This window comes from Micropterus salmoides, unplaced genomic scaffold (genome assembly GCF_014851395.1).
Source record: "Micropterus salmoides isolate LMB-PRFRI ecotype aquatic unplaced genomic scaffold, ASM1485139v1 Ms_hic_scaffold_16, whole genome shotgun sequence".
Lineage (NCBI taxonomy): Eukaryota > Metazoa > Chordata > Actinopteri > Centrarchiformes > Centrarchidae > Micropterus > Micropterus salmoides.
In genome coordinates this window covers 10,418,773-10,445,170 of record NW_024040707.1, presented here as the reverse complement: position 1 = coordinate 10,445,170, position 26,398 = coordinate 10,418,773, and the positions used below count along the sequence as shown (strand labels likewise).

The 26,398-nt window shown below is 38.7% G+C and overlaps 3 protein-coding genes across 11 annotated transcripts; 1 reads left to right on the top strand and 2 right to left on the bottom strand.

The window, feature by feature from the left end:
- Positions 1-18: 18 nt before the first annotated feature.
- lemd1 (LEM domain containing 1) lies at positions 19-5,536 on the bottom strand. 6 transcript variants are annotated; one of them, XM_038722042.1, is made up of 10 exons: positions 5,401-5,536; positions 3,077-3,182; positions 2,793-2,936; positions 2,655-2,707; positions 2,300-2,362; positions 2,032-2,187; positions 1,728-1,814; positions 1,497-1,589; positions 908-975; positions 19-717 (listed from the first exon to the last, which is right to left on the bottom strand). In XM_038722042.1, exons 2-10 carry the CDS (start codon positions 3,156-3,158, stop codon positions 435-437), a joined length of 1,029 nt encoding a protein of 342 aa, XP_038577970.1. In that variant the 5' UTR covers positions 3,159-3,182; positions 5,401-5,536; the 3' UTR covers positions 19-434. The 6 variants fall into 6 exon arrangements, with proteins under 6 accessions (XP_038577970.1, XP_038577967.1, XP_038577968.1 ...); XM_038722039.1 differs by lacking the exon at positions 5,401-5,536 and adding an exon at positions 4,365-4,591; XM_038722040.1 differs by lacking the exons at positions 2,032-2,187; positions 5,401-5,536 and adding an exon at positions 4,365-4,591.
- LOC119905240 (major facilitator superfamily domain-containing protein 4B-like) lies at positions 4,690-22,921 on the top strand. 4 transcript variants are annotated; one of them, XM_038722036.1, is made up of 12 exons: positions 4,690-4,769; positions 5,414-5,517; positions 19,683-19,729; positions 19,845-20,043; positions 20,528-20,770; positions 20,906-21,065; positions 21,206-21,321; positions 21,459-21,632; positions 21,752-21,899; positions 21,990-22,060; positions 22,207-22,327; positions 22,433-22,921. In XM_038722036.1, exons 2-12 carry the CDS (start codon positions 5,515-5,517, stop codon positions 22,516-22,518), a joined length of 1,368 nt encoding a protein of 455 aa, XP_038577964.1. In that variant the 5' UTR covers positions 4,690-4,769; positions 5,414-5,514; the 3' UTR covers positions 22,519-22,921. The 4 variants fall into 4 exon arrangements, with proteins under 4 accessions (XP_038577964.1, XP_038577965.1, XP_038577963.1 ...); XM_038722037.1 differs by lacking the exon at positions 19,683-19,729; XM_038722035.1 differs by lacking the exon at positions 4,690-4,769 and having other exon boundaries at positions 5,454-5,517; positions 19,680-19,729.
- A 41-nt stretch (positions 22,922-22,962) lies between these two features.
- On the bottom strand, positions 22,963-25,900 carry LOC119905242 (acidic mammalian chitinase-like). Its single transcript, XM_038722045.1, has 9 exons — positions 25,704-25,900; positions 25,509-25,565; positions 25,254-25,419; positions 24,854-24,978; positions 24,561-24,684; positions 24,201-24,386; positions 23,895-24,014; positions 23,527-23,668; positions 22,963-23,432 (listed from the first exon to the last, which is right to left on the bottom strand). Exons 1-9 carry the CDS (start codon positions 25,835-25,837, stop codon positions 23,152-23,154), a joined length of 1,335 nt encoding a protein of 444 aa, XP_038577973.1. The 5' UTR covers positions 25,838-25,900; the 3' UTR covers positions 22,963-23,151.
- Between the last annotated feature and the right edge of the window lie 498 nt (positions 25,901-26,398).

Genomic DNA, 26,398 nt, shown 5'->3' with positions numbered 1-26,398 from the left:
TATTCAGTTGCACAAAAAACAGCAAAACATCCTTTATTGAAAAATAGTTTATATAAAAACAAACAAGTACAGTGTCAATGATTCTTTGAAAAGACAATATAAGAATTTAGGTTAAAATTACAGCATTCGCATTATATTTAAATTTGAGAACATCTATATCCCTTTAAAATCTTAACTGAAGCTCTGTAGTGTGGTAACATATCCATAAGCAAAACATACAAAATGTGAAACTGGACTTTGAGGTTTGCTCCCATACAGACACAAACAGTAAACAACAAAATAAAGTGTTTAAAGTAATATGCTGCCTGAAGATATCCCAGGACAATATCGTAATTGCTTGTATCAACAAAAATACAACCCTGACACATTCATGTCAATGTACAGGATTAAAAAACCCATAGTTACTCCTGTCCAGAAAGCACTGGTGTGTCTTCTTATGTCTCAGCTTGAAGCAAAAGCCCCTCCTCACCATCCAACTCCTGGTTTTGACCATCCAGTAAAGCCACAATCTGACTGAATGAGTTGTCCTCAACACAAACATAAATGATGTACAGGAGACACGCCCCAATGAGGAAGACCAAAATCTGTATATGGATGGGCACAAGGCAGCGCTCTACCTCTCGTCTCTCCAGGGTCATGGGACTGGCAGGAGTGTCTGGGTATGCATACTGGATAGGTCTTCCTGCTGCACCCTTGATGGGTCTCCGACGAGTGACACTGAAATACAACGGGTTTTATGTGCCAATTATCGAATCACAAAACACCTACAATGGGTTGGTATGTGCTACTAAGCAAGTTGTCCATGTGTCACCCATCACGATTCAAATTCCAATAAATTTCTTGTACTTTGTTGAAATCTAAATCCAAGTTTGTAATTTCCGTACTGCAAGTGTTGTATGGCACTTACTAGATCCCTATTGGTGTGGCCTCAGTGTCTGGAAACATGTCCTTGAAAATATCGGGCTCCGGAGAAAGCTAAAAAAACAAAAGTAAGAAATTACTAAACGAGGTGGACCAGATAAATATATCTCAGACAGCAGGATCCCACAGAGACAGTCAGGAAGAAATTAAGGAAATTTGGTGATTGTTAATGTAATGACCAGAAATCTGACACACACACACAAAAATATTAAAATAGTGTAACTGTTATGGTTAGCATATAATTTCCAGTTGGGGTAACACAGTAACTGACATTAAAGTTACAAAATGTGTTCTTGTGGACGAGGCACATACCACCCTATGAAGTGATATGGAACAAAACAGAAAAATTAAAAGCCAGCAAGAAGAGGTATGTGCCTTCATGCCGCATTTAGTATGCCTTGGGAGTAGTACAGAGACTGATTATTCATGGTGTCCATAATTGGCACGTCCAGCTAAAGAAAAGGAGACATAACCAATTACGATACACTTGACTTACCTCCAGTTAAACCTCTCAAACACTGTAACGACCAAAATATAAGCTCAGAATGTGGCTCAACAACCCGAGCACTACTGACCGTGTTGGACCGCGACCAATGCTGCTGCACATTGCTCCCATTCAACTCTCTCTCAGTGTGTGCGCTAGTAGAGAGTGACCCACGACTGTCCATCTGTTGTTTAGAGCGACAATGTACGTTACTGAGTGAGCACTCTGGCAGGGATTTCTCACAACACAATATAAAAAGAAATGACAGGGTCATTTGTAAAGATGTGAATTGCGGGTTTAAAAACATGTGGGATTAACTTTCCTGCTCAACCATTTGAGTGATGCTGAAGGCCTGAGAGGAAAATGATGAGCAAGCACTGGGTATAACTGATTGTGATCCTGATGCAACCTGCATGGATTGGTATTATTGGCATGTTAACATCAATACAAACATCATTCGTCACACAGTCTAAACACCAGTGAGATACCAATTCCCATCACTGAAAAAAAACAAAAAAAATATCCCATTAGTGGCTTTAGAAGGACACACAATAGAGTTAGACAGTCTAAGTAAGGAATGCAGAGAATTTAAAATCCACAAGAGAAGTGAAATAAGACCAGCCTACCCCTGATCCTAATCCTGATCGTTGATCTACAGAGGATGCTCTACTAATTCCTATGGGAATCTGTGAGCTGTGAGGCCGACTCCGCTCTGATGTTTTTACCACATTCCCTGAATTCCACTTGGGACTAGGTTCCCTGTTTCTAGAAGTATGAGCACGCTACAAAAGACCAACCCAATCAAAAACAGAAAAAAACGAAACACATCAGTATCCCATGAAAAATCAATTCACAGGATTTTGTAAAAACGATGTGAATATCTGTAGTATTTACCAGCCTTGACGAGAGTAAAAAGCACTGCGGGTAAACAAAACCATTCTGACAATACAACTCTTCCTGTGAAAAAAAACAAACAAAAAAACCCCACCTCACTCAAAATGCAAGAGCTTATTCAAAGTTATTATGCAAAGAGTGAAGGCTTCCATTTAGAAACAAATTTTACACTTGCAATCTGTAACCACTAAGTGGCACTGTAGGGAATATATATTTCAATACAGCTAGTAGTGGCAAAAACATAAAGGACAATATAAAGCAACCAGCAACATTAAATAGGCAGTGCAAGCTCCCTAATTCAAGAGCTACTATTCATTTAACTAAAGAAATCAAGAACTTCCTACAATTTTCTCACCTGGCTACCCTCTTGTTGGGCCTGGTCTGACTGTTCAACTCTTTCTTCAGAACCTGTACAAGTCACAGAAAAATACAAAAGCATATCATCTGATACCTAACAAAATAAAAATAAAATCAGCAGCATTTTTGTAAATACCTGACTCTTCATGCCCTTCACCATTTTCCTCCTCTTCATCACTGTCAGAGTACAATATACTTTTCTCTGCTCCATTCAGACAGCTGTGTCCATCAGACTGAAGTAGTTTCCTGAGCTTCTTCTCATACAAGGCCCTGGTGGAGGCTGGCATAGACAAACAATCCTTTAGTAATTAAGACAGGCCTAAAAATAGAGTGATGGGTCTTCACATTCATTAAAACACAACAGGAATCCCATTTCTACAATGGAAACCAGTTTCAAGACATTGTTAAGTGCATCCTCACCCACTATGGGCCCAGCTTTAACTCCGTGTGTGAGAAGTGCAGCCTTGAGTTCATCATCAGTCAAACCACTCGGGTCGGGCATGTCTGAATCCTCTGGATCCTCATCCTAACAAAACAAACAACATTTGCTGAATTTAGACAAAGGCTGCAGCTTGAATGGCAGTAGTTGCCAGGTGTGGGATATAGAGCATAAACAGCTGGAGGCTGCAGTTCACAAATCTGTTCAAAATTCATCTAATTTAGTTAGATGAATTTTCTAATTTTTACATTTACCTGTTCTGAAAAAGCACAGAAGAATAGGTAAAAACAAGTAAAAGGTTTATTGTAGAGCCCGTGTTATCAGTTCATACTGGCTTATAAGATATCAACTGGCAGATAACTACAACAGGTTTATTGTTCAACTGTAAAGCACTCTGCTTATCTCTGTCACTCCTCAAAACTTTGATCCTCTGAAAAACTCTGCAACTAAACATTATTTCTGATCATTATATTCAGGAAATTATAATTGACAGGCTGGAACCAGCAAAAGTTTTGCATGATAAATTGAGAAAAACCTTTAAACGAATATCAAAATCAGTTGTTAATATCCTTGACTAATTAAATAATCATTCATATATTAGTATTGGGTCTAGAGTGAAAATCTTTAACACAGTCTGTCCAAACAGTCCTCCTTCCCCATGAAACAGCACAGAAACAACTTCCAGTGCTCTTCCTGGCACACATATGGTAAGTGAGTGGGACAGGTGTGGCAAGCACATGCACACAAATATAATGGCGACCTAACTACAGAAACGTCTCATGTAAATCTATACCAGCTATCTACAGCTGGTGACGGACCATATATGTTACAGCAAACTGAGAGGACTATTTGGTAGCCAGTGACCCAAATCTACCCCTCCTCCCCTCCACAGCTGCTAACCTTGCACAGCATCGGTTTAATTCAGCCCAGGCCAATCAATATTATGCAAACGACCCTTCACTATCAAATAAAATTGTTTATGTCCTTGAAGGCAGCATTGTTGACAAGTATTTTACCAGGCAACATATTAGTAAAGATGTCAAATTACATTCTGGGGGCAATTTCTCAAATATGTCAAGTAAAGTTAAGTAGACAAGTAGTTTTGTCACATCTGCTATTTCAAATTAGACTGATCACGCAGTGATTGCACTCAGTAGGCTGATATATTAAGTTACAGCAAGTTGTTATTGAGGGCAGAGCGCTTAATTCCGCAAAAGCCAATCATAAAAAGTATTCTGGCGCAAAACACAAGAACTTTGATCAACTCACTGCCACAACTTGTACTCGATCCTCCTCATCGCTAGAAAAATCCGCTGCGTTTTTCTGATCAACGTGTTTTAAGTGCAGTTCGACGTAAACGTCCTTTGTGCTCTTGGCAGGTGGCAGCACGACATTATGAGAAACTAAATCTGACTTCAGTCTAGATTTAGAGAGATGAGCTGGGTCCTCCTTAAAAAGCGGCATATCACAAGGACACGAAAATGAAAAATAGTCCAACTTCAGTGCTTAGTTGCTTTGTATATTGGTATAAAAACGTCTCTGAAGTCAGATGTACCCAACAGAGCAGCTCGGAGAAACCGTCCGCATGTGGTCTAAAAATCGCACTAACTTAACTGAGAACAGCTGCAACTGACGACTTGATTGACACCCGGCAGCTAGCTTAACATACCACTAGTGAGTAGTAAACATACAGCACAGCGCCACAAGCTTAGCTAGCTTGGAAGTTCATTACATTTTAAATGAAACCTAAGAACTTTTTATTAAATGAAGATTATCTTTAAAATGAAGAACTGAAAAGGCATGTGTGGCTTATTGGTTTTTGGCTTGTAATATTAACCTAGTTAATTAACATTAGCTAAATTACCTGAATGCATTTATTGTCGTAGCTAAAGTAACCGTTTTCAACCCTGGTTATGGATATGGAAGTTAAGAGCTGCCGATGTTAAAATAAATAATTTAATCAAATTAAATCCGGTTAAATTAAATTGTCTGATTTTAATAGGCTTCTTTTTTTTACAGTGGACGTTTTTACTTTTTATAGAGGGAAATGCACAGTAACAATGTCTCTGTTGTATTCAGGTATCCCAGTAAGCCATGAGAGTGTGACAGTAAACCAGAAAGAACAATGCCAGGACTCTAAAACCGAAGCAGCTAAATGGAATTCAGCCATCATTATTATTATTTACACTTGGGCTTTTCCTACTGCCACATGGCAAAATGCCCTCTGTGAAAAGACCTGTTAGTTACAGTGGAGTTATACAGTGGAGTTTTAAGTGCAAATTCTTCCTGTCTAAAAATTGTATACCTTTGACCTCCAGGTTTGTCCCAGGCTTTGGTTGTCGTTGGTTTCGTGGTGTCTCTGTTGCACGCTGCTGATGCATATTTACTCAAGTTATGCATCCACCTAGTGCATGCAGAAATGGTGAGTAGTTCCTTTTGTAACACCTGTTAACAGATAAAAAAAACACTTGTTTAGTTGTTTGTAAAGGGGGTGCCAAATGTGCCACAAGGACTGCTTCCAACCAAACACCTACAGCAGGCATCTCTTCGATCAAGCATGTTCATTATCTGAAAAACTTACTGTGAAAATCAGCATTCAGTGGTCAAGAAAACAAATCAGTAAACCTGATTCTTGGAACAGGACTCTGGCACTTTCAAAGATTTTATCAACTCAACAACCGCTGGCCCCTGAATAGCTGGTACTAGAGCTAATGCTGCGTTCCAGGCAACTCAGAACTGGGAAATTTCCGACCTCCAACTAGAAAAACTACCCTGGACCGCCACCTGAAGTCGGATTTCCTACTTGTGAACTCGGAGAAAAAATATATACCCCGAGTTCACGAGTAGCAGCTGAATTACATCACAAAACAATGTCAGCGCCCATGGAAGCACACATTGTAAATGGTAAACCATAAACTAAAAAGCAACAAAAAGTATATTTGCATGTATTTAAATTAAAATAATACATACGGTCATATAGTAAAACCTGTTCTGCATGTACACTGATGTAGAAATATATTAGGCCTGTTAGGTAGTTGGCTACAGTAAAGAATCTCATAAAGTCATCTCTGCATAAAAGTTATTGTTAAAAATGCCAAAACATTAGGAAGTCAACATTGATTGACTAACGACCTTGAGGGTTACCAACTGATGTAGCTAGGGGTGTACACAGAACTAGTAACGTATAGACTATTTATGTCAGTTGTTGCAGTTAAACTGCCATCCTTTTCATTAACACCTAAAACACTACTGAGGGTGCAACTGTGTGTACACTTTGTCATGGTCAGCCATGGTTTTCGTTCACTTTCGGTGTCATGCACCACCATGCACCTGGAACGCATTGAGGTCGGAAGTCGGAAGTTTCAACTGGAAAATATATCAGTTCCAACCGGTCTCAAAGGCGGCATAAGTGACTAGAGCTGGCAGTTGGCATTAGCAAATGGTCCCTTCCTGTTTTTGCTTTTCACTGGCTGCAATTTATTATCAAATGTATTTATCTTTTCTTCTTACTTAAAACAATTTTTAATTCCATATAGGACATCAAATAGTCTATGGCATACAAGTATACTAGTACTCTTTTTCTGCGTTCCTAGAATTTCTAAAGAAATTGATAGACGTGCCTTTAAATGTAAAGCTCCATCTGATTGATTGAATCAACCTGCCAGTTCACTTAGATCTATCACCTCCTTTCATTTCTTTAAGGCATTTATTTTTACTCATCTTCAAACAGCCTGCTCTTGCTACCACTTGCTTACCACTATGCTGTTTACTGTTAGATTGTACTATTTTTAGATTGGATCAATACATTGTGATTGTGAGAAAACAACATTTATTTTCTGTGAGGATTTTATAGGGGCGAGGGGATTTAAATGGTTTGGTTGGGATTCTTCTTTTTTTTAAACTTTTATTTATTCAGGGTTTCACTGAGAGCAACCTCTCATTTGCAGGAAGGCCCTGATCACATTCACACTGATTTATCAGTTTTAGTGTTTAATTTGATTATTTTAAATGTCCAGTTTGAATGTTAATATATTTTTCCACTTCATTATGAAGGACAATGGTAGCTTAAAGGTTAGAGAAGCAAGCTTGTGAGCAGGAGGTTGTTGATTCAATCCCCTTACTCCCTGAGGTGCCCTTGGGCAAGGCCCTTAACCCCAAACGCTACAGTGGAGCTACTCACTGGCCAGCAGATCATATTTTCTTGTGCAGAATCTCCCTGATTAAACAGGGCACTTTTTAATATTGATCCACAGTGTTGTACTTGTAAATGGATATAAACAATGCTGGATATCAATACTCTCCAAATATTTTATGATTAAGGAAATGCATTTAACACATATGTTAGCAAATCACATTGTATATGTATACTTATATGTATACTTGTATCATTGATCTCTGAGTATTATGAACGTGAACATCACTTTTGTTTGTTTACAAAATAAACTCCACAGGGGACCTTTAAACTCACCCAACCAGAACATCCGTCATCAACCGCTTATCCTGTGTACACCCTGGACAGGTCGCCAGTCCATCGCAGGGCCACAAATAGTCAGACAACCACTCACACTCACATTCACACCTAAGGACAATTTAGAGACACCACTTCACCTAGCCTGCATGTCTTTGGATGGTGGTAGGAAGCCGGAGCACCCAGAGAGAACCCACACGAACACGGGGAGAACATGCAACCGGGGTTTGAACCCACGACCTTCTTGCTGTGAGGCGACACTGCTAACCATGTATCACCATGCCGCCCTCCAATCAGAACATTACTGTTAAAATTAGTGAAATATGGTGTTTATATTGTGTTGTGTGTTAATATATATATATATTTGTTGGTCTTGTTGTTTTACTGTTACGGTGTTGAACATCAAAGTAAAAATACAGTAGATTTAATTTTAGGATTGTAACATTAAACATTAAGACACAGTCATAGATTTTATTCGAAAAGAAATACGAAAAGAGCTTACAGATAATATAAAAGTTTCATATCAAAATCATAACAGTGGTCTAAGCCTAGACTTGCTCATATTTGCTTCAGAATTTAAAGTCAGGAGATTATTCAATAGAGTTAATGCATTCAGAAGGCTGAATGCTCACAGAATCCTTTTGAAAAATCTACTCAACAGGGAGGTGGCAAGAACCATAAGAGGCCACATTTGAAGGGGTTTTTACAATGGCCCAGCTGGCTTAGGTGCACACCATGTGTCCGTGATGATACAGTTTAAATGTTTAATCTTGTTGCATGGTAGGCAAGGCTTTTGGCCTCCTTCACAATAGATCAATGATAATATTAAAAATAATATTTACCTTTGAATGGTCAGTTCTAGCACTAAATAAAGCGAAAAACACTAAAGTACAAAAGATTGGTCATTCATGAATGTAAATTATTCATTAAACAAATGCTGACTGATATTATATAGTTATAGTTATAGCACTGCTGCAGGTCAGCACATAATATTTGCCTAAATTTTGATCCCACTTCACTTTCATTTAATGACAACCATGATGCATACTGAATGACTTTTTTCTTTCTGGTCACTAGAAATTAGACAAATGAACAAAGTAAACAAAATTAATAAAAACTTTACTTCTTTTTCAAGTTATAACCTGATTCCAAAAGAGAGGCCAATAACTGGATCCACATATTTATGTTTATAGTTATAAAGTGTTCTTGGTTGGACTGGCTACAGGCAAAGAAAGTTTATCCCTAGGAAGGAATTAATTAATTAATGATGATGTAAATCATCTTTTTTCACCTCCTGAGTATGAACATTTTATTTTTATATAGATATCACAACTGTGGCATAAAATGCTTTTCATGTTCCTAGTCTTCACATGTCACTATCATGTCATCACTGTAAAATAATTTTCTCTAATTTTTCACCTAATCTTTTTTTTTTTAAGTGATTTTTAGAGCTTTATCTTTTTAAAGAAAAAAAATCTTGAACTTCCACTTTAAAATAACAGGTGGCGTGGAATCTCTTAAACACATCTCTGAATGCACTGAGTTGTTACTTTCACAGTAAGTTTCACATTTGTAAGTAACAGTAACAAGTAACAGCTGACAGCAACAGGAAAATAACTTCATTACCTTGACCATCCGCTATGTCACAACTTGTATGAAAACAGTCATTTCCTAAAACATCTTCAGGAAAATAACTAATGTTTGCCCCAACTCAAAATATCTGTATTTGCCCCACTACTCCAAAGGTTTTATGCAAGTCAAGATGCATAATGTGGATGCTGTAGGCTACAGCTTTGTTGATGCCATTGCATAAGATTTTAGATACTACAAATAGCTGGGCTGGACAAAATGCCACCCAAGCTAAAACAAAAATGATTATTACACTATATTTTTGGATTCCTATTTTCGGTGACTTTGTTTCTCATGTTAAATATTAAGTCAAAACACCATAAAACAGAGTTCTTAAGTTGACTGTCCACTGTGTATCCAATGGCTTTGAACCCTACATGACATGTTAGAAAGAACTCACATAGGAATAGAAAGCCATAAGACACAGTTGTGGTTTGATTTGAAAGAAAATGATACAAAATCAGTTTCAGATGCAGTTTTAGAGCTCATGCTGTTAGAGCTGAAAGCTTGAAAACAAAGAGGGAAAAAAACAGGGGCTAGTTGCAGACAGCATTCAGGATTTCAAACTCACATCCACATGAATAATTAAGCAGAGAAACTCTGAGTAGTCATCTGAGGCCTGAGGGAGTAAAATGAAACTGTCTTGAGAGTCTTTAGACAGAAGGAATTATATTTTTCACACCACAAATAGCTCAAATAAAGTGCTCCCTTCCCGATGCTTGAATCTTACTGCAATATTCTGCAAGCAATTCAGTTCCTCAGGGGGTTAGAGAATAACCTTTGATTAAAAATGCAGTTTTAAATCAATGTCTAAAGGGAAAAGGTGCAATGTTAAAAGGATTTTCTTTGTGAATTCAAAACAGATTACGTAAAGTAACTTACGTAACTTTCTATATTCTGTAGCAACCCCCTGCTTGACTTCCTTAAGCACAAAGGAGATCATTACCTCAGCATTTTAATTCAGCCACTTGGCACAGAAAGCTAAAATAGTTTTGCAGATTTACTAAAGTCAACATTTCCATGCAGTAGCCCCTGTTCATCTTTATTTAAGGTCATCATGCTGTTGAGTCAAGCATAATTAATGGACGGAAACACAACTAGTGTGCTTGATCTGCTTGAAGTTCATCCATGTTCTTTAACTTTAAAGCCGTCAAATAAAGTGTAACTTTATTATTTATTCTGAATATTTTCTATACATAGAACTGAAATAAGACATTTACTACAATTTTAAACACTAAACTGTTGGAAGCGCTCTGGACCATTTTCAACCCCTCAGTCTGAGGCTCAGCACTCGAGCTATGCAGGCCAAATCTACTCACCCAGATGTCTGCTCAGAAAACAGTAGCCTTTATAAAAACATGAAAAAATCTTGTGGACAGAGAGGAAACGAGCTACTATAGAAGACAGAAGGGGCATTTGTTGACATTGTATCAAGTGCAGCGCTGAGGTATTTGAGGCACAGAGGGGCCAGGTATTTGTCAGTCAGTGTTTCTTGTGCTTTTGCTGTCTCCAACTCAAACAACAAAAGCCCCATTGAGACAGCCTCCTTTTTTTTTCTCTGAACAAGCACACAAAGCTTCCTGTACTAGGCTGCAACTGTCCAGTACTGAGAGAACCACTTCTAGTCGTCTTTTTATGCACCTGTTTCAAGTTGTTCTGGCAGTGCAAGAGAGTAAACTCTTTGATAGATAGTTTCATATCTTTTCTTATACCTTTGCTACATTTAGCTTAGCTTTTTTATTCAGTCACATAGTTCCAAGATGTCCTAACTTCCATCATCAGAAGTTCTAACTTTATTCTAAAGAGATAGAAACACAACAAATGATATTGAGATTATCAGCCTCATCAAACTGTTTCCACAATGAGATTAATCTTTCATTGGCTTTACATATACTGGACATTCACATGACCTTTGACAAAGAACATTAAGGGAAAGTGTACTCAATCAGCCTTTTCCAGGTTCAAAAACAGACCACTGCCACTAAGCTCCAGGGAACCTGTGCTCATGCATGTCTCAGCATAAATTAGTAAAGCCCCTGTGTCCAACTCTGTCCAGACAAGAAGGTGAATCTCAGCCACAGGGAGGATTAGCTTTAATCCCTAAACATCGTACATTGCCCCTCTCTGCTGGGAGCCAATTCAGAGAATCATCAGTAGCCAGATGTTTTTAATGGCTTTAGATTATGGCCATGTTTAATATTTTCCTATGTTGTTTTGATAAAAGAGTCTGAGAAATTCTCTAAGAAATTCTATGTAGAAAGATATAAAAATAAAACAAATGACTTAATAACTCACAGTTTGACATTTAGACACAGGTTTTGAATATAAAGATGAAGATAAATGCATGGCACCTTATTTCTTATCCGATGCAGTGGTCCTGTTTCATTTATTGAAAACACCCCTTAGCACACTCCACTGGCAGACAAGACAACCAAAACACATTGAAACACTGCATACAACACATGAAAGCCCCAGTGCATCAGTGCAGCAGCGCCTCTGTCATTCTTGATGAAAACAAACCGCTATTTTGATCAACACACTTTACACTTCTTAAAGTAATGGTGATGTGCAATTAGTGCCGGATGCATTCTTATGCTGTAAATCTGACTCTTACCTCCTTCTCCCTCTCCTGCGTCCCTCGCTGGAAGGAGTATGGCATCCCCTCAGTCTAATACTGTATGGAGAGACAATGGGTAGTGGGGGGAGGAGTTACTATGTGAGCAGGAGCGAAAGTGGGGAGACAGAGGGACTAAAAGCAGAATGAAAACTGAGAGAGAGAGTGAGAGGGAGAAAGAGGGCTCGGACGGGAGATCACTAGCTCACAATACTCTCAAACCATGAATCTGACGAAACGTTACATGAATGGCAATTCTTGAGACACCCCCCCTTCCTCAGTTGCGATGTCAGAGAAAACAGCAACCAGAAATCCCTCTTCACGTGGGAAATGTAAGGAAAAACAAGAGACTGTGAGAGAATGGGTCCTGGTTTTAAACAAGTCCCTTTCTTTGGCTTTCTTTGAATGAGTTCTTAAGATTCCAAGTTGGCAGAGTGCCCATGAGTCCTGGATGGAAAAGGATAAAAGAGGGGCTGAGGTAGGGGGGCTGTCTATTGTGCTTGTTCCCTTCAGTCCTGGCACTCGAGTTGATCTTTGCAGCCAGTTGCTGAATATTCCAGTCACTTATTTCTCAGTTGTAAATAGAAGCTCACATTTTTATTAATTTTCATCTGGATTGATGCATATGTTATTATCCAAGGATGACTCAAACATTTTTTGTCATTGTGCACATACATTATTGACAGTTTGGGTGTAAGGTTTAAGGTAGAAACCCTTGACCAAAATATTTAGCAAATGAGCAGTGGCTTAGCCAGTGAACACTGATCTGAAGATCCGGGTATTTTTACAGTCTCTTGGTCTTTGTTTGGGCCTCTTTTCTCCCTTCTTTGTCTTCCTAACAGTCCATCACTAGTAGAGGGAGAATAATGTTTTGCCTGGTGAATCTGGGATGAAGACAGCAGGTGCTGTTGCCCCTCTCTGAGCCACATTCACTCACAGCTTTCTCCCCCTCTATCCATTTCCTCTACTAAAACACCCTCCTCCCCCTGTCTATGTTAGGAGGGGGGTTAGACAGGGAGAATAAGCTACTGTATAATGAAGCACAAGAAACACACACACAGAAAAAAATACATTTTATTGAAGGTTTTAATGAGTGACGTCCCATCGTCCAGATCACAGTGGCTGATGAGCTGTGTGACACAGAGCGAAAGCGATCGTGTAAAAAGTGTAAAGGATTAATGCAGCTGCATCTCGTCAGTCACCACTGTGCTTCTCACCGCTGCTTGTGCTGCATCAGTGCCGCAAGAGAAGCCCAGTTTTCACTCACTGTGTACCCCCCTCCTCCTCATTCCCCACAAACCCTTCCCTACCCTCTTGCTGTCTTCCTCTTGCTTTCCCTCAAACAAGCACACAGACTCGGTTCATTACTATTCACCAGGTTTCACTAAGTCACGCATCATTGCTCTGCTCCCTACAACTATGTCAGGAGAGGCGGGGGAGAGGAGGACAGGGAGAAGGAAGAAGAAGGGAAAAGCAAGAGACATCTTATGATAGAAAAGAATACATCACCATTGTGCTTTCTGTGTCCGGATGTGTGTACAAACATATATTACCAGACAGCTGCATGCATGAGTTGTTCTCTCTTCCACCTCTGACAGAAAAATCTTCTGGGGAACAAAGCTGCAGAGTCCTCAATACAGAAATCAGTTTTCCTTTGTTGTGTTTTGAATTCATCACTCGCCTTTTATTAAATCCACTGAGGTCGTACACTCAAATTATTATCTGTGCTGATATACTGACAAAGCATTTCATCCATGAAAATGGGCACAATGCTTGATTTCTATTCCTGTGTTGGCTCAGTCTAAGCCTGCTGTAGTCTAGAACTCTCTGTCACATTCATTTCAGAAAAACCTGACTTTGCTATAACAATAATCCTTTGTTATGCTACTTTTAATCTCAGTGGATTACAATGATTCCTAGAATTACAGTAAAATCATTAGAGAGGTGAAACTATGTTAACCTCAACATAAAATTTTACAAATCTGTTTGGAGGAGCTAGGCTCTGACAGTATATGATATCAATTGCAAAAGCTTTGTGACTGTTATTCGCCTTGAACTGCTCTTCAGACTTGTGAAAATGAGCATGAACATTAGAAGACCTATAAAGATAAAACATTTCTAGCAGCATAATAACATTCAAAAGAGAGTGTTTAATCTATTTATTCAGTTTGTTTGTTGTATCTATCAACAGCTTTCTCTTTCCCAAGGTTACAAACAACAAATTAATCTTCTCTGTGAGGATTTTCAAATTCAGTAGATATATTTCCTCTTTTTATTCCTGCATAACATAATCAGAGAAAGTAAATTGGAAACTGAATAGTACTCCATTTGTTCTCACTTCCATTTGTGTTTTCACAGAAGACTTATTTACATTTATATTTTATCAATCAACATAAAATTAAGCAACAATTTTTATAATCAATTAACTAGTTCCAATTTCTAATGTGAATATTCAAATAGTTTTCTTAATTTTCTATGATATTAAAATGAATATGTTGAGTTGACTGTTCATAGAAAGCAAGCAATATGATTGTGTTAACTTGGAAATTTTGAGGGGCCTTCCCCCCCACTATTTTTAGACATTTTTTTGACCAAACTATTAATCCAGAAAATAATAAACAAATTAACTAATAATTAAAATCATCATCAGTTCCACCCCTACTATTACCTGAATAAACTTTGTGAACTGAACTTGAGTGGCACCTGATGAGTAATGCCAGAATTTGTAGTAACATTTTAAAGTAGAGCCCTTAAAATCCCACTGAGAGGATTTAACATCAGCTTTACTGTATCAAAAGAACAAATTAGTGCAGTTTTCTAACCAAAATCTGAAGATGAGTATCATTTGGTGTGAAATGCTGAGCCTTTAGAAATGATGTACTGCAGATTAATATCAATTGTAAATGTTTTCATATATTTTGTGGAAGTTTAAGACAATTTTAGACAATCATAAAGACACAGGTCATGGTGCAAGACAGTGTAGATACGGCAACAAAGATGATTTGGGATAATAAACAATTCATGATAAGACCAATTATAACCATTACTAATAGCATTGAGCATTGGAGTGTAGTTAGCCACTGTAACAGGGATCAGCAGATACAGCATCGCTCTATTCATCCAGAGTGGGGACTGGCTGACAGAAGCCATTATCTTCAGAGGGCTCCAGATGTGATTGGCTGGAATCCTGGGTGGGAATTCCTGATTTAAGTCTTTGGATAAGCATCAACGCTCCACTGAACTTAAACTTCTACGCACATCATATTAAACCCAGGCTGTTGGAGAATAAGGATATCAGGATTGCAGTGAAATGTGCAAACATCCGAATACAAGAACTTTTTTTTAAAGATTCATGATAACTCTGGAGTCTCCTGATGTCCAACCCTACCTTCTAGAAATTAGGATCATATATAATGCCAATGTGCAAAAGCAAATAAGTTTTGTCAGAACAATGCCTTTTTTATCAACATAATTAAGAAACTTTGGTATATTCAAAGTAAAAATGTTAATACTGAACGTATCTTCTAAATGTTCACTGATAATGTATTTTATTAATTTTCCGTAGCAATATTTTCTCTTGAAAGACAATATCCACTTGTACGTTTTAAGTTTACAAGTTTTAAAACAACTGTTATTGAAAACAAGTTTTGCTTGCTGTAATCACTCCTGTTCATAATTGCTAGTGCAAGATCAGTTTCTAGTGGGCTTTCAATGTCAGGAGACAAAATCCACAGTCTTCACTATTTGCAAAAATACATTCTGGTTATTTTTCAGTTACAGTCCTTTTAGTACAAAATTCCCTCTTTGTGCATCACTTCACTGTAACTCAACACAGAAAAACTGTCCAGGGAAACACAAAGAGGGACTTTTGTTCCAAAAAGTTGTAACTTTGGAAGAGATGCAGCTGATTTCACTAACACAGACTGCTGAGGCCTCATAGTAGCACCAGATAAACTTTGGTATGTATTTTTGCATAAAATGAGAAAAGGGGATCACCTACATTGGAAGCAGGTTAATAAGGGATCTCTTAGTTGCCGGTAGGAACAGAATGAATGAAGACAAAACTGTGTCAGTGTACATATGGGCACCTGACTACTGTTTTAAGACAAAATGTGAAGCTATTCTTTAAATTTATGGGAAGATCATGGTCAACTGTGACTCGAAAACACACTTGACAGGACAAATTTCCTTTCTGACATGTAAACTAAACCATAGTTTTGGTAAGAGTTAGCCAAGAAAATGCTCCCTTTTATAGAAATGATTTCACATGAAGGTGACACTTCATTGTGTCTCTTGAACTTCTCTGAATAAATATTCTCAGATAAACTTTTGATCTACTCATATACTAACTTTCACAAGTGCTTTATATCTTAACTGCATCACCAGCAGCTAGTTTGAAAGCACACAGCCTCATAGAAAAGCACTGTTTTGCCCTGCAGACATGTCTGTTTGCATACCACATATCCATGGCTCTATTTTGGGCTTGAGGAGATGTGTAGGGGTGCACTGCAGGGCATTTCCATCCAGGGCTACAGGGACTAACTAGAGAAATGCGGATAGGCGACAGATAAATTTCTTACTGCACTGTCTACTTCAGCTAATCCTCTCACTTGTGCATGAATGTGAATCGTGTATGCCTTCCTGACTTGACATGCGATAATACACAAACATTGTGACTTCCTCCTTCGTATAGGCATTGAAATGTTTATCTTTCTCACTCATGATTAAATATACACATCCACAGGCTTATGAAGAAATACATCAGACTTTAGAGACATTAGCATGTAGTCCATGTCATTTACTCTTATTTTATCATGTATGGCAGCATGTGCTTTTCTGTGCAGGCTCACTGGACCCTTAGGAGACGCAGTATGTAGATGTAACAAATAGTAAAAGTGGGAGAAGAGCAGAGAGAAAAAAATAGAGCATTATGATTATGATTCCTGTCACATTGTCCTGGCACAGTCTCAGGCCTCTGAGTGAAAGTTGGCTAAATGTCAGCCTATGGAGATGAGACAGAGAGGAGCAAGGCAATGCTGTTTTTGCCCACTTTAAACCATGTTACTGATGTGTTGTTTCTTTATGTGGCTGCCATCAGCAAACCATCAGACTTAAAAAGAGATGCTGGGTTCTCTGTGTGTTTGAGAGTGGGAGAGATGAAAAATATGCTTGTCACATATTTAACAACAGTGATCATTTTGTATTAAAATTAATACTCTATGAATGTGTTGTTTCCTACATTAATATATGTTAGTTATTCCTTGTTCAGAGCCACAAACGTATTATATTCCTATAGAGGCAAACCTGATTGATTTTTGCATTGAATCGTGGACAAATGTGATGCTTTTACACCATCTAGTGCTGAAACTGTGTAGAAAATTTTTAAAAGGCACCTCTTCTCATGAATGTATTTTGTTACTTTGTTATTTCACTTGATTTAGCTTCACTGTACAGAATGATGAATGAGTTAGAAGACTGTTTTATTCTCATTCATCTGTACTCACCTTAAATCACAAAGAGCTCAATTTTGTGACATTGCAACTAGTTTGGAAGCCAATCCTAGTCGAATATGCAACTTACAGAAGTGTTATGTGGAAACCCGAAGCCTCCAATATACATATATACTGATAATAGACCTTTCAGTGAAATAGGAGAGTACAGCAATAAATATTAAAAATAATAGTTTTTCAATGAGACAGATGGAGTGGATGTGATTTTAAGAATGTTTGACAAGGTAAATGTAGACTGTTGTTTTGTGCTGTTTTAGGTATTGTATCGCTAAACAGTGAGTGAAATTGCTCAACAAAAATACAGGGAAATACAAAGAAAATGTTGGTGGGTTACATTTACTTACACACACAGTACCTCTTCCTAATCTAACCTGTGTAAACACTAAATTCATTCAAAAACGGATGTCCTACTTCTGTAACTAGAAGTTGCTGTTGATGTTTAACACCCCCTTACACACCTCTAAGATCACGTTAGTTGACAATTACCTGGAGAACCCATCTTGAGAAGAGGAAGTGAATGTTAATGAATGCCTTTTGTATAAACACATATATTTCTTAGGGCTTAGTACCTGGCCAGCATCCCCACCTTGCAGGGCATGTTGGCAAATCAGTTACACATCTGCATTGTGATTTCTTTAGTTTCTCCTGTTTCAACCTTGCCGGAAGCTCATATTTGGCCACAACCAGTAGAGCTTTGCTTCTCCCATACAATCATTAAGTGGATTAGGTATTAAGTTATTTCTTTTATTCATACATCTGAGGGACAAGTAATACAACATATTACTCAACGTTATTCATTATAGAATACACATTTTTAACAGTTAAATGCAAGAATTCTAAATATCTATATCCTGCAGTAGCTGTGAGATGCACATCATCTGCCAGTTTCTTGGCCGGTTGACATCAATTTTCAAAGGTATTCATATTCATATTGCAAATATTGTCCATCCTTAGTGTTCTTCCTGAACCTTCACACTGACCCACACACACATTCTTGCAAGAAAAGAAATTTCAGAGAAAAAAATAGAGAAAATTTCATAACAGTTATTGAGATGGCGCAGTGGATAAGACATATGCCTTTGGACATATGCCAATGGGGGTTCAAATCCCCATTGTGACACATCCACCATTGTGTCCCTGAGCAAAACACTTAACCCCTAGTTACTCCAGAGGCGTGCAACCTCTGATAAATAGCAATTGCAATGTTTACCATGTTCACCATCTTAGTTTATGGTCACAGTTTGGTTTGGGTTGAAATAAGTACATTATGTGACAAAACTCACGTCTGTAACATCCTGTGGGTGACATGAATTGTCTGTTCCAAATTCCATGGTAGTTTATCCAGTAGTTGTTGAGACATTTGACTCAATATCATGGTGTTGCTAGATTTTTTGCTGATAAAAAACAAGCCCATTATGTGCAATAGGCCTATTTAATATAAAGTAATGTACAGTAGCCTACACAGAGGAAAGAATCAGTTATGATCTTTTAAAAATTGGAAAGATTTTATAACAATAAATTATTTAACGGGGGCACCCCAGTATCTCTCCTGGTAGAGAGCGCACCATGTATCAAGGGTTCGAGTCCAACTCTTGCCTTTTGCTACATGTCATCCCCCCTCTCTCCCCAGCCTTTCCTATCTCTTTTGACTGTGTCTATCAAATAAAAAAGCATAAATTCCACAAGAAAACATTCTTTAAATGATTATATGATGTTGCATTCACAGCTGAACACCTAACTTTTCATAGAGTTTAAATAAAATAAATTTTCTATATCTATATTTTAACAACACACCAGCATTATGTAATTTTTAGTGTCCAAGTTCTTGTATTATAAGTGCCGCTGTGTTTTATGTCTATGAGAAGCCTATGCGTCATTGCTTCCTGAATTATACATTTTTCATTGATTGTGTTAGTGCAGTGCTATGCCGTATAAATTCACACTTTCTAGTAGCATTTCCACACACTCTTTTTCATTGCTAATCATTGACACAATTCATATGGTCATATCATTGTTGGAAGAATCTCCACTTCACCCATTAACTCAAGAGGACATCCTTTTTCAGTTAGGCAATCCAAAGAGGAGGGAGCTTAAAGCTTTAAAAGAGATCAAAAAATTAATTACGCTATTATAGACTTCGACAAAACTTCACAGAGCTGCTGTCACATATTCAGATGGCCAAGATGTTTGTGGATGAGCGGATCTTAACTTTATTTAAAAGGAATGCCCATCACACACTGACCTATTGGAGTGTTTTCTTCAGCTTTGGACTCTGTATTGCTTTCCTTGGACCTACAATTTTGGACTTGCAATGTCAAACAAACTCAACACTTAATCAGATTACCTGGGTGTTCTTTTCCCAGCAGTTCTGCTTGTTGATTGGTAGCTCTGTTGGTGGTGTCTTCAAAAGGACGTAAGTATCATGTGTTATCCCATAGACTCTGCTGTGCAGGTATTTAATGTGCATAAATAATCTGTAAACGATTAACAATCATTATAACTGAATTTGTATTTTTTCTTTCTTAAAGGTTGTTCAGTGCTCTAGCTGCCTTATTTGTCTCTACTCTCATCATCTCTGTAATATTTGCCATCATCCCTCTGTGCAATAATGTTCTCCTGCTTGCCGTCGCCATGGCTGTGTCTGGGTTGGCAATGGGCATTATTGACACCATCGCTAATATTCAGCTGGTAACCATCTATCAGAAAGACTCCGCTGTTTTCTTACAGGTGAAAAAGTCCTAAGAATCTGTTCATCATCTGTTGAAATACTGGCATGATAGCATTCACATCTTATGAATAATTAATAGTCAGATGTATTATAAATTATAACTTAAGCTGATGATACACAGAGCAACTTTTAGAGCAATCGTGAAGGGCAACGTTGCCGTCAGTGGTAATGAGTAAAGATTACTACTGTAATCCCTTTCCCCCACCACTCCGCCACCCGCCCCGCACCGCCGCTATCCGTTCAAAACATAGTCGGACTTGCCACTAGCAAGATTGCCCAGCAACATTGCTCAAAAAGTTGCCCCGTGAATCATCAGCTTTAGAGAGCATAGGGAATGTTTTGTTTGTATTTCTCCACAAACAAGTTATCAAGAATTTTCCACACAGTATGTTCTGTAGGTGTATTTTGTTAAATTAAGCCAATTAGATAATTAAAAAACACAGTAAGTCATGTCTCTGGCCTTTGTCTTCTACATATTTGCAGGCTCTTCATTTCTTCATTGGGTTCGGAGCCCTGGTGAGCCCATTGATTGCAGATCCTTTCCTTTCAGAGACGGGCTGTGGGAATCACACAGGGAATGGGACTGAGACCATGCATCATTTCAGGAACATGCTGAGAAACAGTCCGATTGCAGAGCACAACATAACTCAGAGCCACCTTCCCCATGAGGGAGGGGAAGAGGAGTCCAGTGTGCACTATGCCTTCTGGATCATGGCGCTTATCAATGTAAGACACTGAACAGATGTACAGTAGTGGATGTGCAGGAGAGCGGTTGCTTTTTCATAGCTTCTTAATCTGATATTTCAGTTAACTGTTAAAATTACAAATTGAAAAAAATGAATAGTATTTGTGTACCCTCAGCTTCCCGTGCCCATTGCAGTCCTGTTCCTGATGTATCGGGAGCAGCTGATCCCATGTTGCCCCAGCACCACTCCTCGTCTCCTGGACAAAGATGAATTAGCAATGGAGAACCAGCAGGGGGCCGAGGGCCCGGACGTGGAGCATGAACATGAAGCTGGAGGTAAAGACATGGAAGAAGTGATTTTTATACAGGACCCCTATTTTATGATGAATAATTCATATTTTCCTGGATTTAGATGAAAAAGAAAAATCACAATAAATTCTACAATCTGTCATTTGTGACTCTTCGCTCTGTTACAGGTCATGGGGATATCTTTAGCTGCTGTCAGAATGATAACCTGCGTGGGCTGCCAGTATCCTTCTTTATGATTCATATCCTTGGTGGGATGGTGCTCTTCATGACCGATGGTATTGTGGTGAGTGAGGGGTGCAGATAAATAATATGATGTGCATTTACACATTCCACATAAAACTTTACGAATTTCATACAAAATCTGTTTCACATAAAACACAGAAGGTAAAGTACATGAAGGAACCTGTCTTTTCCTTCCAGGGCGCATATGCCGGCTTTGTATACACCTATGGTGTGGCTCCACCTATGTCACTGCCTCATAAGACAGCAGGTTACCTAGCTAGTATCTTTTGGGCAGCGATCACTGCTGGTCGTCTGTTGTCCATTCTTCTCTCATACCATTTCCAGCCTGTGAGACTGCTTATGTTCAACCTGGTAAGGCCAATAAATCATTTAGTGTGTCATCATATTATAGATAGGACATACACAATGAAACCCAAAGGTCAAACACTCTGATCAACACTAAATTAATAATGCTCTCTTTGTTTTTACAGGCAGGTGCTATAGTTACTGTGTTGATGCTCCTTATTTTCTACACAAGCAGCATCTTTCTGTTTGTCGGGACCTGTTTATGTGGGCTTTTCCTCAGCAGCATATTCCCCTGTATGCTTGCCTATACGGAAGACATCCTTGATTATCGGGGTATAATGAAGTGTTTATACCACAATACTAATAACACAGTAATGGAATCAATGCAAGGAGAGGACATAAACCATACATTTCTTTTTGCAGGATGTGCAACTACAGTCCTGGTGACAAGTGCAGGGATGGGAGAGATGGTAATGCAGGTCCTGGTTGGCTCAGTAAGTCTGATAAGTATCTTCATTATCACAGAAAAATAAAGTGCGTAGAAGTAGAGAACTTGGCTTATAATTGCAAAAACAAGCCCAGTGGATTTTGAAGTTTTAGATTAATGTTCAATAGTTTAATGTTGCTAACTCAACCCCAGATTATCCAGACAAAAGGGAGCTACAGCTTCCTGCTGTGTGGAATGATAATCGCCTGCGCTGGTTTTATCCTCTTCATTGGTCTCCTGCTGTTTCATCAAATGCACAGAAATTACCTCACAGGTATGGTATCAACCAGCACCCTCATACACTACTACTGAAGGTTCATTTTCATTAATTTCACAATCATCATCATCCCCCATTCCAACTCCCTCTGCATCCCAACAGGAACAGCAAAAACGTCAGCCATGGTGCAGGAACCAGCAACCAAGGAGAGCAAAACAGAACAGAAGGAGGAGAAAGAGAGCAGCTGAGAGAGGCAGCAGCTGTGTTTTGTCCTTTACTGGCCACTGTAGGGGAAGTATTACAACAATCTATCATCTAAGACTGTTTTACTAAAGCTAAAGTAAATAGTGTGCTACTGTTGGATGTTGTAGGTCAAACTCTTAGATTGTTTCTCTGTTTTGTAAATCACAAACAGTGTTGACATGTTAAATCATGGACATATTGTGGATTGGTGTTATGTTTTATATTTCATCATGGTTTGACATTCACCATACAAGGTTTATGATTATGATTTCTCTTTAAAATACTTGACTCTTTGTTTTTAAATGTAATCTTTTGTTCCATGTGTTTTTGCATATCTTTTGGCATATGTACATGGACATATATGAACTGTATAATATGTGTATTAAAACAATTAGTCTAATATGGTCAATGACATGGCAAACGAATGTGGATAGATACAACACACCAGCAACAATTCAAATGTTTATTTTCTTTGCTTTGAAAATTACTCTAGAGAACAGCATTAGTTTTACATTGTTATACATCCAATGTGGAAAGAAGGACTTTGTACTCAGAGAAGATGGCTCCTGAGAACTAAGAACAATTGTAAAACAGAGTCATTCAGCCTACAGTTAACCAGTCAATCTAAAACTTGAGCTTTAGGACCAGTTGCAACAAGAGCAGGAACTGTCAAAGACCAGACCAGCAGCACAGTTCTCAAAGTAGGTCTTGCCGTTGTTGCAGTTGTAAAATTGGTTCTTGTTTGTTGGGTCGGGGTACATGCCACTGGCCTTTCCAGCACAGAAACCGCTGTCCATGCCGCTGGTGCCCGAGTCCCCACCTGAGGAGCTGCCTCCACTGGAGCTGCCTCCAGAGCTGCCTCCAGTAGTCGCACTCACTCCTGCGATTGGAGGAAGTGGAGTGGCAGGCGGGGCACAGGCTGAAAAACATCAGAAAATTACTTAATAACATACTTTTTCTGAGAACACTGTGGATTTCACATTGACCATCAATAATAAAATTAAACGTCTTACATGCTTGTTCCAGATTAAGGCCCTTTTTGAGAACATTAATCAGTGGGTATTTTCCCTGGTTACAGAAAGTGCCCAAGTAGTCATCCATGTCAAGGGTCCACACCATGGCACCTCCATAGTTACTCTTTGTCAGCCAGTCAGCCTACAGGCAGCCAGAAGGGGATGTTGTAGAAAGCATTTTGAGGTCAAAAACACACAATACTTTTCCCTCTGTCACATTCTGCTATAGCACAGAAGCAAAATATTCACATTTTATAATACATGAAAAGTCAACAGGTTATGGAGAGTTTCAAACATTTTTAGCATAGATGTTATTTGCAGCAGCCAACAGAGTGGCCTGTCAAATGGTAAAACAAGTATTCTGTTACCTTGATCTGGAAGCTCTTGATGTTGTCATACCCCACCCACTGGTTTCCTTTGTAAGCATACGGCACATCCTGGGCCTGATTCCAAACCTCAGTTGCTCCATCTTTCAAAAAGCCGCAGATCTGTAATTTTTGCAAAGTGATGCATAAATGACAGCCTAGGAACACATTCACTTGTTCATCTGGGGTCTGTAATTCTATGATAAACCAGCCTGATCTGTTATCGAGCATACAGAAGAACATTAACTAACACTGAACATTAACTAACACCATCAGCATTCAAGCTTATTCTTAAATAAGAAAGCATACCTCAAAGTAAGCAAGTTCCCCAGCCTCTTGTGTGTACTTTCCTGGTGTTCCAGCACCAGCAATAGGTGCTCCAACACCATGGTCAGCAGGGTTCCTAAGAGTGAATGTGTTACCATACGTTGGGAAACCAACAAGCAGCTTCTCAGCTGGGGCTCCCAGGCTCTTCCAGTAGCTCATGGCATAGTCCTGGAACAAAGGAATTGGAAATATACATGGCTCTGGAACTAGATAGCTTCTGTGGGTGTTTTAATGTAGTTGCAGATGAAGCTTACTAAACTTACAGAGAAACTGTAGGTGTATTTTTTAGACTAGCCCAATTTTGGTATACGAAAATGTTAATGTGGATGTTCAAGCACTCACCACATTGAAATAGATGTAGCCACCCTGGTCCTCTGGGCCTCTGAACAGGGGACTGCACTCACCAGTCATTGGGTCCCAAGAGCCATGGAAGTCATACGTCATGACATTGATCATATCCAGGGCCCTGGGTGTGGAAAACAAGAAAAGGAGAGGTTACCACAACATGATTAACAAGCTTACATTGATCTTTTAGAGTAAAGGAATGACATTCAGAGTTGTTCTGTTCAAATGTGACAGTCTATGTTGCTGTGGATAAGATAGGACACACCACAAATATTGCTTTAGATGCTTACTGGCCAAGCTTGGGAACTTGATAAGCTGAATCAATGTTGCTCTTTCCAGCCGCCACAGCAGCAGACATCAGAAGACGAGCCTTGTTGCTTTGCTTGGCCTCATTCTCAAATGCAGCTCTCATCTCCTGTTGAATGTCAACAGATATAAAATATTTAGTGTTAACTGAACTCCTGGTTTCATAATCCATGATTTGTAACATGGTCAGTTTGTGAGCTGTTTTGCACTTATACATCTTTTATTCTTTTATTCAACAAGGCACTGTGAAAACCCCAAGGGATTTATTGTGGCCACAAAAATGTGGGAGAAAGCTTGAACAGTTATGCTATCAGGTAAGAAATGATTTTAACAGAAATAAAATAAACTGGACACTGAGCAGAAAACCAGACATAGCAAACTAACCTCCAGGAAAACAGAGAAGTATTGCTTATCCTCAGGAGAGCCTCCTCTGTTGGCTGGATACTCCCAGTCAATGTCAAGTCCATCAAACTCATACTTCCTCAGGAATGAAATGACTGAGTTGATGAAGGTCTGACGGTTGGCAGCACTCAGCACCATTTGTGAAAACCTAATGTGGGAACAGAAATAAATTAATTTAAACGGAAGCTCTCCACTGTTTAGAGTGCTGAGTCTGCAGATATCAGTGGATTATCTCACCCTGTAGAGCCAAAGTTCCATCCTCCAACAGACAGAAGAGTCTTCAGGTTGCCATTCCTGCCATAGAATCAGACAATTTACAGTACACTGCAGTGACAAGTAAAAACAATCCTTTCCTAACTGTGCTCTATTAGTGAAACATTTTTTTATTCTTTATTGGGTTATTTATACAAAACACATTTTTTAGTGACTCACTTGTTCTTAAGGGCATTAAACTGACTGTAAAGCTCCACATCATTCCACTCATAGGTGGCCAGTTGGTTGTTCTTTATGGTGGCAAAGGCATACAGAAGATGGGTACACAGGCATGGGTCGATGTCATTGGGCATAAAAATGGTTGGAGGTGGTCTGTACTGTGCCCAGTTTGTGAAGTAGCATGACAGTATGAAGGATGAGCCTTTGATTCAAAAGAAACCCCTAATTATTTACACACCAACCACATGATACAATGCAATTTGTGACCATAAAAAGAGAAATAAACATGTACATTGTGTCCCATATTCATAGATTGCTTACCAAGCTGCGCATGCAGCAGCAGGGCCAGAGCTGTAAAATAGAAAGTCACATGTTTATCTTTGAGCAAAAGTAAATATAATGGAATAAGTGCTTAAAACTGCACCCTAAAATAGATGCAATATACTGTATATTCAAATCCTGGAAATAGAAATTAGCAGTAGACCATCTGCTCTACATAGAAGAGAGACATTTTTCAAAATACAGCAGCACTGACTTACCCGTCACAAACAGTACTTTGCCCATGACTACCTTGTACAAGGAGGTCATCTATCAGGTGCTTTTATACACAGCCAGTTTGCTCAGACCTAACAAAGACTAAGGGCATCTGCCAAAAAGGTGTTTATTTGCAAAAGATTATTTCAATGAAAATCAAA